The 16540-nt window shown below is 53.7% G+C and overlaps 2 protein-coding genes across 2 annotated transcripts in view; one reads left to right on the top strand and one right to left on the bottom strand.

Moving 5' to 3' along the window:
• GRXCR2 (glutaredoxin and cysteine rich domain containing 2) overlaps positions 1 to 16540 on the top strand; it is a 68916-nt gene that overhangs the window by 26971 nt on the left and 25405 nt on the right. Inside the window, exons 8-13 of the mRNA XM_074916500.1 lie at positions 472 to 571; positions 1187 to 1269; positions 4784 to 5388; positions 6684 to 6764; positions 7133 to 7222; positions 7957 to 8219. The gene's annotated coding sequence lies outside the window, so the exon portion shown is untranslated. The remainder of the gene's footprint in view (positions 1 to 471; positions 572 to 1186; positions 1270 to 4783; positions 5389 to 6683; positions 6765 to 7132; positions 7223 to 7956; positions 8220 to 16540) is intronic.
• SH3RF2 (SH3 domain containing ring finger 2) overlaps positions 1 to 16540 on the bottom strand; it is a 36168-nt gene that overhangs the window by 13606 nt on the left and 6022 nt on the right. Inside the window, exons 2-3 of the mRNA XM_074916499.1 lie at positions 6525 to 6794; positions 1875 to 2198 (exon numbers count right to left, since the gene is read on the bottom strand). Of these exons, the coding sequence (XP_074772600.1) occupies positions 1875 to 2198; positions 6525 to 6794 (594 nt within the window). The remainder of the gene's footprint in view (positions 1 to 1874; positions 2199 to 6524; positions 6795 to 16540) is intronic.

Here is a 16540-nt window from a genome sequence, read left to right as displayed (position 1 = left end):
AGTCATTGCAACCCACACTGGGGATGGAAAAAGGAAAAGCTGCAACCTGTGTGGCCCCATGAGCAACACAGATCCTCCTGCAAACCTCCGGGAGCAAAACTGTTCTTTAGAAGAAAGGAAATTTCAACCCTTCTAAGGCAAAATATTAACACAGTCCCTCTATTGCCTCTGTTGTTGACAATAGTTCACACCGAGACGTTTTTGGTAAAATTATATTGGGTTCGTGAGACATGATACCATTTCAATTGAATTATAGTTCTATTGTAAGGCTTCATTTCCTCTCACATAAACCAGGATCTAACAGCCAAGGCTCTTTGCAGGCTATTGCTAAGTACAAAATGCCTGCTGGGCTTTATTGCACAGACACCGAACTGCCAGGGGCTGGCTTATTGCCTTATAAAACGTTAGAGCAACCTTGAATATGAAAGAAGTCAAATAAATCTAAACAAAACCTTTTTTCTCCCGTTTCAGATGATCTGTGAAGATTTGGTATTGAGACCTTTAGTCAGAGTGTGAAGGAGGAATGAGACTCTGTTGCCTCCTAAAATAAAGAGCAGATACAGTCCAGAAGGTCGGTCTGCGTTTATTATCTCGGCCCCAAATTCAGCTGCTGTCAGGTTTAGATTGCAGCCTGGCGGGCACGCTGCCCTTCCCTGGCAAAGCCATTCCTCTGGATGTGGGCAGAGCACTGACCTAGGCTGGGGCAAAGCCTGATTGCTTTCCAGAAGGGCTCCCAGTCCTGCCTAGAGGGAGCAGGAGCCTGCTTCCTTACTTCTGTAGGTGCCGTCGCACCGTGGGCTGGGGTTCGGTGGGGAAGCCTGTCCCGTGGGCAGCTCGCTCTGGAGAACCCCTCTGGGTGAGGGTGGGGTAACGGGGCTCCGTGTCCGCAGCGCCTGCGTCTGCCCCACCAGAGCAAAGGCCGTGAGTAGAGACACCCAGACGTGATCTGTGCGGAGATTTTGGGCCTAATCAAGGGTTTTGATTAAGGGATAAGCACTGGGGATTCTGGGCACTTCTTGTGTGCCTAGCAGAATAATTGAAACCCCGATTAATAAAAAACCCAGGTTTCTACTTTCCGTTTAGGTGTGTGGGTTAGATGAAAAGGCTGTTAGAGCAGTCGCTGGCGGTACGGAGCTGCTCGGTACGATGCAGCTTCCTCACTGATCTCACTTTCATTTGCTCACAGTTCAGGGCCTGATTCTGCAGATCCCACCATGTGACTGAGTTCTGCGAGAGGAGCTCCGAGGGGCTCATCGTCACAGTAACACGGTAAGAGTGGCCAAGGAATGGTTTTAGTTTTAATTTTGCAAACGCTGAGAACTGCCTGTCGCTGATCTACACGTTACATGGCAAGGCAGGCGCTGGCTTCAGCGTGACGCCAGGCACAGGTACACGTGCGTGGCCGTGAACGAGCCGGGGTCACTCAGCTCCCTGGGGAAGTCACGTTCCTTGCGACTTTCTAAAATGAAAAATACTTTATTTTGCAAGTTAGACTCCCCATTTTCTGTTCTACACCTGGGGCTCGCTGCGGTAGGGCAGGAATCAGCTTGGGAATGTGCTTTATCCACATTTAGTTACTTTGATAACTTAACTTTTTATGAATTCCCTCGGGTCCCTGAGCTCTGAAGACAGACTCTTCCGATTCAGAAGGAGGGGAGAAGGTCCCAGGCAGCCTGACCTGGAGCATGTCTTTTACTGGCGCTGTTTGCATGGGTGCTTTGTCTTTGCACGTTTAGGCTGTAGTTTAGATCAGAGCCGTAGACTCTGTGTTTTGTTTGGGCTTTAGCTTTACAAACTGGTGCCTGCGCGCTGAGTGTTCCTACCCGGGACTTGTGTTGTGGGCTCACCCTGCTCCGCCCGCGCCGCCGCCTCACCTGGAGAGGGGTCCCGTAGGGAAACTCGGCTTTCTCGCTGCTCTGGGTGGCCACGGTGGGGTTGCTGGAGCTGATGAGCACGGGGGAGCTGATCTCCAGCGCCGGGCGCTCGGCGGGCGCGTGGACCATCCGGTTGAGGGTGTTGAGGGCGGTGGTGATGGAGAACTGCCGCAGGCTCTTCCGCCGGGAGTCGGGCACCTTGGGGAAGGCTGGCGAGTCCGCGCCCTTGGCTTTGGGGGAGGCTGTTCGCAGGGACGCGCACTTGAACTGAGGGGACCAGTGGCTCTTGCTGGTCTGCAGGAGCTGCCTCGCGGTGGTGTTGGGCTGGAAGAGACAAAGGGAGGCGTGATGGCGCGTTCCAGAAGTTCCGCCTGGCACAGCCCGGTGACTGCTCAGTTTTCCCTTTCTCCTCTCTTTCCCTAATCTGGCAGCAGAGCCAGATGACGTTACAGGTGATCTTTAAAAGCTTGTGGCTCAGTCATTTCCCTGATGTGTTTTCAGTGACAAATCCCGGATGCAAAATTACTGATGCAAAGCTGACAGCAAAATTAAAATTGGTTTGAAAAACTTGTTGCTTAGACAACACATTCCTGAGGCTGAGTGCTCCCCCCCAGTGCTTTACAGAAGGCTTCATGTCTTGTGAAAGCCTTTGGCTCGCAGAGGTGTAAGGAGAGCTGGTTGGCTCTCGAGCAGCGTTATAATAAATTTAACTCTAAATTAGAAGGGACGTTTGGGCACATCTCCCTTTCCCACTGTGTGCTGGCACGCTTGGGTGAGTCTCGGTCAAAGCCCTGCAGCCGACTTCAAGGCCTGAGCTCGGAGAAGCCCTCCCGGGTGGCGGCTTTCCCAGCAGAATGAGACCCACCCAGTTACATCTCTGTAGGCCCAAACACTGGCGGCTTGGTCCTGCTCCCGCTGGCTCGTTAACCATTGGGTTTAATGAAGGAAGAGTCAGGCCCTGAGTTTGCATACGGGCCATGTTCAAACAGTATTTCTTGGAAACTGCTGATCACACAGTATTAATAGCAGAGGGCATGTGGTGACAATGTTTTTTACCACGATGACTGCCAGAGGAATTAATCATGATTTACTGCTGACATTAACGAATTGCAAAACTTTTTGATTCTCACCCACTCATGTGAGGCAACGTGCCTGACTCCTGGGATGAGCAGGGATGACTCTGATGCAGGAGAGGTGCAGGTGTCTCTCAGGCATTATCATTTTAAAGCAGGGGTTGTTTTCACGTTTCCCTACTGCTCACTCCTTAAAGTGAGGTTTAAAACCCATGCGTGGATAGGTACACATGTCAGATGGCAACATTGTCATTTCTATAGGTAATTAAAATTCAGCCTAAACTGGGAGCACTTTTCTGCCTTCTCTAAACACCAGGAGACGCAGTAAAATGGGGCACAAACCTCAGCGTCAAAGCCAGGAAAAGCTTTGCAGCTCCCAAAACAGACCTACCTTTGCCTTCTCCATAATTAATCTCTAATTCCTTGGTGGCTTTATCTGACCCTAACTAATTTATTTCTGTTAACGTCAGACTTAAATAAGTAATTACTGAAGCTAAAATGATTTCATTAAATGAAAAGACATTTTACAAAATATATTAGAGCTTCAAATAAGATGTTTTACTAGTGTCCTTTTATAAAAGAGCCACGAAGAAGTGCTTGCTGTAATTATGGTGATTACAAGTATTAATTTTATTTCTAGGAATTCTTGTTGGTGCCATTTACACCCTGCATCTCAAGCTAAACTGCAGGAACACCATTAGTGTCTAGACCAGTGCTAACTACCTGCTGTCAGGGAGCGGGCAGCTGCCCGGGCTCTGGGGACGCCGCCTGCGAGGCGCTGAGCTGGCGCTGGCAGAGGCCGGGGGGGCTGGGGGCCACCCGGGAAAGTGGCCAGGGGGCTCACGGGGCAGATCCTGCAGCCAGTGGAGCTACCCGAGAGCCGACTGCATCAGAACCCCTTCAAAAGGCAGTTCTGAACTTTGCCTTTTCGCCCCCAAGTTTTTCCTGTTGTGGAGGCTCCGCTCCGGCGGGGAGAGCGGTTTGCAGGGCTGAGGGGCAGCGGGAGGGGGCTCTGCCCCCTCGCCGGGGGAAGGTCCCAGCTTGGTCACCACGTGGCCCCCTTGTCCCTCGCCCCGCCGAGGCCGGCGATGCTGTCACCCGAAGGCCACCAGCCCCCTCTCGCGGGAGGGTGGTCGCAGGGCTGAGGAGGGGCGCCGTCCCGCTGGCCCGGCCTTACTCAGCACCACCCCAAACCTGCCCTCAGCTGGAAGGTGCGAGCGGTGCTGAGTCGGGGCCCTGGACACGACTCCGAGGGCGAGGACATGAAAAGCCTTTGGCTTGCTGGATGGTTTCCATCGCGTGGAAATGCCTCTGTAATTGCCACGCACACAACTAATAATGAAAGTGGCATTTTTAGCTACGAGCCGAGTGAAAACCCCCTACGTAAGTGTGGAGGTAATCGGTGTCACGCTGCCGAGAAGCTCAGATCGTTATTTCAGGAGCTGAAATAACCTGACGTGGCTGGAGTGCAGGTATTTGAAATACTCCAGAGGAAAAAAGCTAGTTTGTGTTGACTGATAGCTACATTTCTTTGGAAGGACCTACATTTTTGAGCAACCTATCAGAATTAACCCTTGTTAACTTTAAGACGTTTTGATTTCACCTCTTTAAGGATATCTGCCACAGGTGTGGGGAAGTAAGAATTTTACAGAAACAAATTTATGTTTTTCTCTCTTCTGAACTAATGTGACAAGATTGGGGCTAAAATTTTAATGCCTCCAAGGTTGGAGGGGTCAGAGAAGGCTGATTCCTGCTGGCCAAAATATTTACACCCTTGCAGAGTACGTGCATAAAGCTTCCATCTGAATTGGTGGAAATTTTGTATTAATCTTTCAGCCGGTGCCTCTCAGCTTGAATCTGAGTGTCTGAACGTTATCTGCTGGTGGCTGCCTTGAAGAATAAGAAGAGGTTGCTCTGTGGTGCTGCACTTGAACCTCTGCACAAGTTTCCAGGTGGGCTTGTTGCCAAATTCCTGTCACCTTCTCCCGAGGGAGGGCAGGGGCGTGTGGAGGGGGGGTGAAACTGAAGGGCGAGGGTGTCCCGTCCCGACACGGGAGCCGGTGAGGGGGGAGCTGCTGAGGAGGCTGGCTGGAGCGGGCAGCTCCCAGGTCGGGCAGCTGGTGGTTTTGTTGTTTTTTTTTTTAACAGCCAGCTCGATTTTTGGAAAAAATAGATCAAGCTGCATGCAGCAGAGCTTTGGCCTATAGCAACTCCTGCATCACCCACCTGGGCTCCAGCATCCCCGTGGTGAGCTCCCCTGCCTGCCGCTGCTCCCGGGAGTAAATCATCTCTGTGGCAGCTGGCAGAGCCGCGCTCCCCAGTTCCCCCCCTGCTGTGGGGGACACGGCACCGGCACCGCCTCGAGGTTTCTGCGGAAGGGAGTGACTGAAGTGACATCTCCAACCTGCCCCAGCCTGCTCCAGCCTTTAGCATTTCGTACGGTAAGAACCGACCTGTCACAGAGCTGGGGCCGGGAGGATGCTCTTGCCCCTTTGCAGAGCGTCTCTTTGTGTTAGACGTGCGCTGACTCCCCACGTGTGAACTTTGCTGTGGGCTTGGAGGTGAGCGCAGCCTCCTAACACAAATAAACACAATGAGTAAGCCCTGAAACAAAAGGCAAATAGAGTCGAGGACAAAAAACAAACACACACAGATGGCAGAAAACGGAGGAAGGCGCCTCCTGCTAATAAGTGAATCCTAATGACACGGGACAGGGGGCTGCCTGGCTTCTCCGCATCGGCACTAGCGAGCTGAGTGCCCACGCATTGTAGAGCTGTTGGCGATGTCTGGTGCTGCTCAGAACTGATTTTTCTCTTTTAGTTCCTCCCCTCAAGTCAGAAGCCACAGCGGGCCGTCGGCTGTTTGGTTTCTCTTGCCCCCTGCGAGCCACTCCACAGCCAGCTCTGACTCGCTGAGGAGCCTGGCCTGGGCCACAGCCTCCCCCTCCTGCCTCCCTCCCTGTCCCTGCGCGGGAAGGAGAAGGAGGTGACTCCTCTGTGAGGACACCGGTGCCTGCGGGCAGCGTGCTCTGCTCTGCTCTGCCGTGCCTCACTTTGTTTTGACACTACGGGGACAGCTGACATTGCTGGGAGGTGCAGTTACTCCTCTAACAGAGTAAATGCCAGCTCTGTAGCCTTTGGGGAGTGAAGGGAAATGCAGGAAAAGTTCAGGTATTGTTCTGCAAATGTGTGCCTCCACTGTGCTGGGTACATTCAGCTGCATTGGTGACGTATCCCCAGACCTGGAAGCAATTTTCTGCGCTATGTCAGTGTCTCTCAGGGGTCTCCTTGGAGTGTTTTGTGCTGAGAGAGACCTGGCACCGTCAGCTGCTGCTCCTCGGCGGCAGCAGGGCCGGGAGCCCGAGCCGAGGGACTGCAGGTGCTGCTCGGGGCGGGCACTTGCACCCTTCCCTGGATGCCCCTCGTCCTGCACGTCCCCCTCTGCGCCCGCAGGGCAGGCGTGGGGGTCTGAGGGGGTTTGGGAACCTCACTGCCCTCCGGGGGAGCTCCCGGGAGCTGGGGAGTGGCAGAGGACCCTATGTTTAAAGAGGAGAGCCCGGCCCGCGGCGCGGCGGTACCTTGTGGAGCGCCAGGCAGTCCCTGCTGTCGGCCTTGTCCCTGCTCCGCAGGTCGAGGCTGCCGAGCGCTCTGCCGAGCGGCGCGGGCAGGGGCAGCTGCTTGATGACTTGCACGGAGCTGGCTGGGAAGACGCCGCTGATGCCGTTGACCTCCCCCAGGTACCAGTTCTCATCCAGCTGTCGGAGCAGCACGATGATGTCGCCCTTGTTGAACCTCAGCTCCCCGGGGTTGTGCCCTCGGTAGGTGTACAGGGCCTTGGCTCGCGGGACCTGCAGGACGAGAAACAGCCCTTGCAGTCCATCCAGGCTTAACATAGAATTCCCCAAAAGCATTCATAATTGTTGGGAAAAACGTAGAGGTCTAAGGCTTACACATGCATTTATTGGGATTAACTACCCACATCCTTTCTTGATGTCTTTTTCTAATGAAGAAAAGCTCCAAAATACTTATGCTAAATTTGTATCAAGATGAAAAGCAGGCTGAACTTGTTTAAGAATATTAAGAAACAATTAACGCCTTAAACTAGTCTTCCCATGGGATCTTATTGCCTGCTATAAGATCTCTAATACAGTGTCTAGTTTAGTGAGCCCAGGTGTTTCTATTTCAGAACAACCGGAGGTCGCTGCCATTGTCCAGCTGACCTGGTGGCCGTCGCCTGCAGTGGCCAGCGGCCCGTCGAGGAGAGCACAGGAGCAAGGTGAGTGCGGGTGACTGCTCCCCAGTGGTTATGTCCCCGCTTTAACACTGCGTGACCGTGGTGTTATTTCAGTCTTTAATCTGGGTTACAGGAAGAGAGGCTTCTTACTGCTATTGTTGTTGCAGTACAATATAAGAAGAGAAATATACCAAATCCAGAAGAGATGAGGGAACTTTACCATCTTGACTCTCATAAAAATGAAGCTACAAAGTTCACTTAAAATAACCGCTTTGCTGACCCTTATCTATACTAGAAAACTCAATTTAACACACAGTGCAACAGATCATTTAGATGGCTGAATAAACCCCGAGCTGGCCCTGGCCCTGGCGCTGTAAACCCACACGGTACAGCTTGAGGGCAGCCTGGGGGCTCTTGGGGGGAGGCAGATACGCCGCTGTTTGCTGTGCCCTGTGTAGCTGTTCTAGATGCGCGTTTGGGGGTCCTATATGTTAGAAATCAGTGACACTGAAAGGCTCCATCTTTCCATACTGGTGTCGAAGACAAGTTGGAGATGCCTTCAGCACTTTTGTGGGACGAGAGTGCTGCAGCCCACACAAGAGCATCCTAGGAGGAGTAAGCAGCCTGTGTTTGCTTACGTTGATTGCCATTTGCAATGTACAGTTGTGTATGAAATGTAAAACCCTGAGTGGTCAGGCAGTTGGACCAGATGGTCGTTGTAGGTCCCTTCCAACTGAAATTGTTCTGTTCTATCCCTTGTCCCATCACCTCTGCAGACAAGTTAGAACTAGAAGTTGTCAGAACGGATCTCCTCGTTGTGCCTGTGAAGCCCCGATGGCTCCGTGGTGCCATCCTGGCCCCGGCTCTCATCCTCACGCAGCATCCCCACCCCCTGTGGACGAGTGCCCGGCCGGTGACGTCCAGCTGGGAACAGCGACCGACACGAGGTGCTCGAAGCGCTCGGCTCTGCTGCAGGAGTGTGCCTCTGGGAGAGATTCCTTCTTTGCTCGAGGCAAACACTGATTGCTTTCAGTATGAGGTAAGACAGCTGTATATATCCTAAACTATTACCTGAACTGTTAAAGCTGCAGGTATTGCTCTTTCCTTGAATAGCACCAGGTTTTCGGGTTTGATAATATCTTGCATTGTGGTTCATTTTCTTTAATCCCTTTTGATTACCTGTTCTGCTGTTTCTGGCTGTGGGAGCTTCACTGCAATTGCTAGGGACCTGGAAATAAGGGACAGATCCATTTTCTGGTTTCTCTCTGCTTTCCAAGACATGGCAGTGTCTCCTTCAAAGGATTCCTTGGTCTGAGAGGGGAATCTTTGAATTTGGGATGGGAAAGCAGTTTAAGGGTCCCTCCTGGGCTGGTGGAGGAGAGAAAAACCCCAGCGGGTGACTCTGGGGCAGCTCCAGTGCAGGCAGCCACAGCTCTGCACCGCAGCAGGGGGAGTCTGTGCCCTGCCGCGGGGCTGCCTCTCCTCACCCGCAGCCCTGTCTTCCAGGCTGAATTCTGAGGGGACAAAACCAAATGCTGAGCTCCATTTCTAGCCTCCTAGCTGGTAGCAGAGCTGCATGAGCTACATGCCGAGAAGAGGGGAAGCCTGGCCTGTCCCCAGTTGTAGAGCCTTGCTCTGTTTTGAGCAGAGGTGCCGGTGGCCAGGACAGCTGGGGACAAGAGGCTTTTCCAGCTGCTTCTGTGCCAGTCTCTGCAGATCTAGATTGTCCTTCTCCACTTTTTAGGACTTGTAATGTCATGTGTGGGAACTGCAGGAAAAATGTTTGTGTCTGGCAGAGGAGCTCCATCCACGGCCGAGTGCTTCAGGCCCAGCTGCTGGTGGGGCACAGGGCCTTAGTGCTGCTGGCTCTGCAGCTCCTGTGGACAAAATGTGGATTTTTGTCTGTCAGCTGACAAGTGCTGTGGCCTTGTGAGTAGGACCCTGCATTGCAGTTTTTCCAAGCCATAGTCACCAAACCCCCGCTGACCTTCTGGGAGATGGCACTTTTGTACCAGTGACCCACTGAGGCTTTTCCTGTGGAAGGAGGAAAACCCATTTCCCCAGATCCACCCGTGTCGGCGCTCAGGGCTCAGGCAGGATTTCTGCAGAGTTCATCCCCATCAGCTGCTTCTGGGAGGTCAGGAAGGTGGAAGGGAGAAACTCAATGTTCGCTTCCTGAAGTGTGGAAAACAGATTTTCCATGGAAATGATTTAGGTTGTGGGAAGAGAACATCTTCCACCTCTCCCAAACACTGATGCTTGGTAGGAAAAAGGAGCCAAGAAGAACATTTTATGTACTGTATTTACTTCAGAGTGTTTACAACAGGAAGCAATTAATGTTTAGTTCTAACTTACTCATTTTGTCTCTTAATTTGTGCACTTGGATTGGTGATGCTGAAAGTATACTGCTGGGAAAAAAAAGAAAATTATGGAAGTGAGGCTCAGGCCAGCTTTGCTCTCCACCAGTCCCCTGGGCTCGTATGGGAAATGGGGACCGTGCCAGTGCCAGGACCACAGAAACTCTGGCTGCAGACACACGCCTGGACGTACCCACTTCCTCACACAGAACACCAGACTGTGGGAGCAGAGGAGCACCGGAGGGCCCGTTGAAGGACTCACACTCCCTGGTGTTAAACAAGGACAAGGAGCACAGAAAGAGACCTCTGACTGCCTCAGGAGCGACCAGAAAACAAACAGGACTCAGGCAAACTGAACGGCTGCACGGCAAAATGAAGCAAAACATAAAAGGCATCAAGAACGAGTTATGGAAATATATTAAAAATAAGAGAAACTCTGAAATGAAATGCATGCCTCTTACTAACTGGGAAAGGTGAACAAGCAACGGGGTGCCGAGAGTCTGGAATATCCTTTTTTCAGCAAGAAGCAGGAGGAGGCGGGAGGGCAGGACAGACTGGGCTGGCTGAAACCCCCCGCTGGGCTGGACCTGCTCTTTCCTCCTCTGACCATGCCACCGCCTTCAGTTCTTCACCTCCTCTGCAGCCTTTCCTCCCACTTCCGTGCCCTTTCAAATCTCACAGCCCGTTCTGTTTCCAGGTTTCCTTCTAAGCCTGGTTTTCTTTCCTGGTGTCATTTCCTGGAGCTTGCAGTGACCACTGGCATAATGTCACCCCTCCCTGCGGAGAGCAGAGCACATTCATGCGTTGAAATTCACGGCAAAATTTTTGTGGATCCAAGTGAATAGCAGTTAATGCTTACGTGCTTCTTTAGCATCCAAAAGATATTCAGAATTTTGGTCTTTTGGGGCATGTGTAGTAATTCTGAACGCTCACAAGGTAACATCCATGGATGTTTTGTCAAGGATCCAGCACATGATGACTGATCTTTTCAAAATCATATGTTCTTTGTAACTGCCCAGATATTTTTTCTAATATTTTAATAGCAAAAAGCAATGTAATTTAAACAAAGAGAAGGGTTAAAAAAACCCACAGCAGTGCAAAGCATTTTGTTTTGGAACTAACTGAAATTAACTTGAAATTAAGTTTTTCGAGCTCTTCATCCAGAAAACCATTCAATTCAATTAAAATATTTTTTAAGGCCCAACTCAGTTTTTTTTCAAAGTCTGTTTTTGTTGCTTTTAAAAAAATTTTGTTTGTCTGTTCAGATACTGAGCCAAAAATACCCCATTGATTTCCCAACTTTATTTAGGACATAAACCAAGCCTTTATCTACCCACACGGAGCAGCCAGTGTGGTTTTTACTGTACAGGGCGCTATCCTGCTTTGCCGGCCTTTCACAAAATAAATTGTCAAGCTGAAGTTTTCAGAAGGATGTACATCAAGGTCACTGCTTTTTACTGTGTTCATAAGATGCAGGAAAGACAAAGAAAAGCAACTAAACTGCCCTGCAGCAAACCACCCCGCTGAGGCTGGGGAAGCCGGCAGCTGATCTCTGCTTATCGCTCCTCCCGGTGCTACAACACGGGCGTAGCTCAAATCTGATTTCTTTCTCAGGCTCTGGCTGGTTTCTATCCACTCTTGGATGTATAAGATCCTCTGCAAGGCATCTGTTTCACTTTATTTAAAGTAGGTTAATTGCAATGGCAGAAACTGGGGTGCTAATTAAACCCAGCGATAGAGACAAGGTGTGCCTGGAGGTAGCTGGCTCCGGGCTGAGGGCAGAGGGAGAGGCTTCCCCGGGCGAGGACGCGGTCCTGGGCGCGGGGTGAGGAGGCACCTGGTTTGTTTTGGTGGATTTTTCTCCCGTTAGCATGTCCAGTTGCTTTTTGTTAATCCAAGGCAGATTCTTATTTTAGTGGTGTGGTAGTGGCAGCAGAATGTCCAGCCAAATAGTGCAAATATTGGCACACTCCCTACCTGCAGGGTTCAGTGTCTGTCTTTAAATTCACCTGGTGTTCTCCTGTGAGCTCTAAAATCAGCAGGACGCTGAGTAGAGAAGGCAGAGCCTCAGTACATCCCGTGGCCCGCTGATACCTCCCAGGCTGTGGAGCAGACAGAGACCAACGGGGCGTTTTGCCGAGACCTTTGGGCCAAGGGCAGTCGGTGCTCGTGAACCCAAACGCGTGTGGTGCTGAGGAAACACTTTTTTCCTGCCCGCGGTGCCTGCGGCCGCTGAAGGGAGCCTTGCCTCTCCCAGGGAAGCCTTTCCCTCTCTCTCTGTTTTCTGGGTGGTTGTAACTTTTTCAATGCTGCCTCTTTTTTTCTGATTTTTTCCTCTGTGATCTTTTCCATCATGCCTGAGTGAGACATGACCCTGCTCTTACCATGCCCCACCCCGAGGTATCTCAGGCTCTGAGCAACTGGAAACCGGGGATGGGGGGCCCCCCTTGCGTGCGGAGCTGTTGGGAGAGCCCCGGGGAGAGAGCGCAGCGGGGACCCCCGGGCTGTGGGGCTCCTCTCGCGTCCCTGCACGACGCTGCGCGGTCTCGGGGCGAGGTGCTTTTCTCTCCTTGGCCGCTCCGCCAGCAGGGACCTCAACGCCTTGTCCCCATTCTTAGTGGATTTGAGGCCGATAAGGGAGAAAAGATTATTTTTTTTTTAACTATTTTTGGCATTTGGCATCAGCTGTGCTAGGGCAGCCATCCAATACATCTGAGTCTCCCTCCGTACAAAACAAAGAAGCAAATTAAAAATATGTATGTGTGTGTGTGAGGAAGCAATTCAAAGCATCTCTTCATAGCTGGGAGAAATGCACACTATAATTATCTTAAATGAGCTAGTTATAACTTCCTCATTATTGGCAGTGGATTAATGTAAGACCACACACTCATAGCACTGGTATTTTTATAAAAAAAGAGAAGAAAAAGAAGTGTGTGAGGCCAGCTGGGGTGGGGCTCACCAGGAAGAGACGTTAAAATTTGTCAAGAAAGGAGGAAAGCGAAGCCAGGGAGCGCAGCGGGGAGGCAGATTTCTGATGGAGGCTGTGAACGCCCATAAACCTTGTCCCAGGCGACTTGGTTTCAAAGCAGCCCGAGGAGCCGCACGGCCCCGCGGTGACACCGTCTCTGCACGAGCAGACTGGGCTGCTGCCCGCGATACCCGGGGGGAGCGTGAGGACGAGGCCGTAACCGTCCTGCACCCGGCGTTCCTTCAAGCCTTCGCCCGTTGCCAAGCAGGACTGGCCGCTATCGACTCCAGCGAGACGCCGCTGGCGGCGCCGGGTGGGATCCTCCTGCTTCCCAGGCGCCCTGACCTCAGCAGCCTCCCCGGCCGCGCCGCGCAGGGCGAGGCAGGGCCTGGCGCGGGAGGGCCGGCCGTGGTGCGGGGTGCCTGGGGAGCCCCGGCCCCCGCGCTGGCGCCGCGGCACCGTGGGGCTGTCCCGCTCTGCAAGAGGCCGACGGACCGGGAACAGACCCGGGACACGGGAACGGGCTGTGACGAGCCAGGCCAGCCCAGCTCTGTCCCCTGGACAGCCTGAGGGAAGGGAGGTGGTGCAGAGGGGAGCCGTGGTGACCCTCGGGGCATGGCCCACGGGGAGGGCAGCGCAGCCCCATGCTCTGTGCGAGCTCTGCCCTCCCCTCCCACCCCCGGCACGGCGGGTTTTGTGCAGAAGAGATGGATATCTGTGCTGTGCAGAGGCTGCGATAGTTCTGTGGACACGATTTCTGTAACACGTAACAGCCTCCTTGAGAGGAACAATTTATTTCGAGGATGGTGCCAGGAAAAAGAGAAGTCCAGTCCTGGATGTCTTCCAGTTTGATTTTTCTCCCACTGGGTACTGTGGGTTCAGTTTGCACGTGATTTTCGATGAGTGTTTAATTTGGAGCAGGACAGTTGTCGGTCGGAGGGGACTGGCCCAGGGGTGTGTGGTGCAGGGCAGCGTCAGGGCTGGGACTCACCAGGACTTGCTCTTCAGGGGAATATGTTGAATTGGATCCTGTGAGCTTCCAAACTCCATCGCTCCTGCTCTGTGCCTGGGTAGCAGGGGCCCAAGTACAGCCTCAATACTAAACTATACTGAGGTGCGTGGAAGAACCTCCCACCCAGAAAGCTGCTGCCGTGGAACAAAGAAGGGTCAGTACCGACGGATGGAGGAAGCTTTTCCTACCAGCTCCTTTTCCTTCAAGAACTGCGTGGTGTGACGCGGCGTGTGCAGTGGGTGAGGGCGCGTTTCCCGGCCCAGGATCGACAAGTGAGCACTAGAGGTGTGCCAGGGTGGCTGAAGAAATGTTTGAGTCTCTTTGCTCTTGACTGTGGCCCAGCGTGACCCATCCATCTCTGCACAGACACCTGCATCTTCAGTGCAGGGACGGGCTGTTCCGCGGCGCCCACGGAAAGAGCCAGAACATTCGAGGTGTGTGGGAAGTGGAAAGCTCATGTCCCGGCCCCGCCGGGCAGGCAGGGAGGGGAGCGGGGACGGGACACCCAGCAGCCCCCACAAGCGCAGCGGCGGGTCCTGCCCTGGAGAGCAGCAGTCGGAAGAGGCTGCGGAGCTGAAGGGCGGGATGATGGTGACAATCCTGTCCCTGCCTCACCTGCGGGGATGGGACCGGGGGCGTGTGGGTGACTGGCCGGGAGGCAGACAGCGACTCCAGGACAGATCTGAGAGCACAACCCGGGCCACGCTCCCGAGGAGCGGTGATGAACACGCCGTGAGCGGAGAGCTGGTTATTATCTACATGCTGACGCCAAAGGACTTGCTGGCTTTCCACAGAGATAATCAATAACAACCGCCATCCATTTTGATTACTAACTTTCTGTGCACCGCCTTCAGCATCCTGCCGCCGGCTGCCCGCATTCCGGCGGGATGAGTGAGCCCCACATCAGCTCCTTTGTGTGCTCAGCTCGCGCAATTTCAGGGCTCTTTAGGATCCAGTTGGATGAAAAGAGCTATTTGAATGTAAATTAATTGCCATTACAATTCTGTTTTTCTGCTTTTCATCAGAGGAGATAACTTCAGCCTTGTCACAGAGAACAAAACCATCAGAAGTGAACTTGTCAATTCAATCTCTTCATATAATTATATTCTGAGGATTCAGACAGTTGGGTGGTTTCTGCGTTATTTCTCCCCTGAGGAGGATTGCTCCCATCTTCCGAGCACCAGCAGACTGTGTGCACCAGGGAGAGCCCAGCCCGTCCCCTCCTGCTCACACCAGCACCGGAGCTCACCAGCTCTGCCCAGTTCCCTCCTTTTGTGGGGACTCAAGGCCAGTGCTGGTCGTGGCTGCAGCTGGCGGCTGCCCCGGCCGTGAGCCAGCAGCCTTCCCGGGGAGCTGGAGACACAAACTGCACGGGTTTAGCTGGGTTTGGAAAACATCCTCTTCAGTCACAGGTGTAAGTGGGTGTGATTTACAGACTGAGGGGATGAAAAGCAACGGAAGGAGTCTGCAGAGCTGGCGTTAGAGCCTCTCGCTGGGGCTGGTTTCTGTGCTGCTCAGTGGCGATGGCAGCGGTGAACAGGACCCTGCCACCACCTGCTACCACACCCCCGTTGATACGCCACCGCAGCCAGGCTTGTGCCACTTCTGAGCTTCACCTATTGTAATTCTGGCTTTGTGCTGCAGGGGTGACGTGGAAAACGGGGAGAGTGGTTAAAGAAAACACAGAGCAGCTTCCATGCCGGCGAGGCTGAGCGGCGCTGCACCCGCTGAGGCACGGCCGCGGGAGGGACGCGCCCGGCTGCGTGTCCGTGACGTCCCCGCGGTGCCGGGGAGGACGGTGCCGGACCGGGCTTTGCTCTGCCTGTGTGAAACCACACGAGAGGTTGAGGTGGGCAGGAGGAGTGCTGAGGCACGTGCGGGCCAGGAGCTGGGCCTGAGTGTGGCTTCGCTCCGGAGCCGGCGGCTCCTCGGCGCAGGCAGAGTCGGGTGGGCACCGGCCGAGCAGGGACGGGCCTGGGGGGCCGCTGGGTGAGAGCAGAGGGGGGTGGCTGGCGCGGGGCGCAGCGCGGTGATGCTGCAGCGTCTGCGCGAAACCTTTTCACGCCTCTTCTACTCGTCGCTGCTGCTATCAGATGGTTTTGTCTCTGCTGCAGTCAGCAGTCTTGGGCAGTGGTTAAGTTGTGTGTCATGGTTTTAAGCCACACAGAAAACAACCTGTGTCAGCCCTCGGCGTGCCCGGTCATGATGCTCTGCCTCAGCGCCGCAGTTCTCAGAAGTGGCTGTTTACCGTGCAGGGAGGAAACCTGCGTCCCGCTCCCTCCTCCTGCTGCTCCCGAGCCCTCTCCCTGCTGGTTTAGTGCCCTCCCCGTGCCGGGAAAGGGAGCGAGCTGACACTGCTGTCACCCTGCGCTGCCAGGCCCGGGCAGCGGGGCCACGGGCACAGAGGGACGGGCGCTCTGTGAGCCAGGGATGCGATGGTGGTGGGGAGGGAGGCGAGGGGGGACGATGGTGGCAGGGAGGGAGGGAGGCGAGGGACGGTGCTGGCCACCCCCATGGGCCTGCCAAGGCTGGTGTCTGTGTTGTGTCCCTGCCACTGTTCAAAGCGCCCAGGGCCCTGTGCCTTTGATTGCCCAACAACCCAGTATTTAGTTTTCACATCATTTCAGGGAAGTGCTTAATTAACGATGGTACATCTCCCCATTAGCCTGCCACCTCCGCTTAGCAGCCATTCTGATGGTGAATTAATGGCTGTCGTGAAGCGATGGCCACCAGCTGGGCCTTGCCTCAGCTGTAGGCCAAGACCAGGGAGGACACTGTCTGCCTGGCCTTGGGTGTCCTCACCCTGCCCAGACCTGGGGCTGGACAGCGGAGTCGCTCTCCTCTTTCTGTACTTCCATTTCCTAGGGGAGACCGACTGACTCTGTAGCCCAGATACACAAGATGAAGGCCAACACGGTTTCCCAACAGGCGAGGCTTGCGTTTTCCTCCCTGCAAAGCCAGTGAGAAATTCTGGGCCCATCAGTTGTTCATGGCCCAAAGGAAACCTTCTTAAAGGGGTTGGA

The sequence above is a fragment of the Athene noctua genome, chromosome 12 (assembly GCF_965140245.1).
Source record: "Athene noctua chromosome 12, bAthNoc1.hap1.1, whole genome shotgun sequence".
NCBI classification, from domain to species: domain Eukaryota; kingdom Metazoa; phylum Chordata; class Aves; order Strigiformes; family Strigidae; genus Athene; species Athene noctua.
Note: the sequence above shows the minus strand (reverse complement) of the source record. Positions and strands in the feature narration are given on the sequence as shown.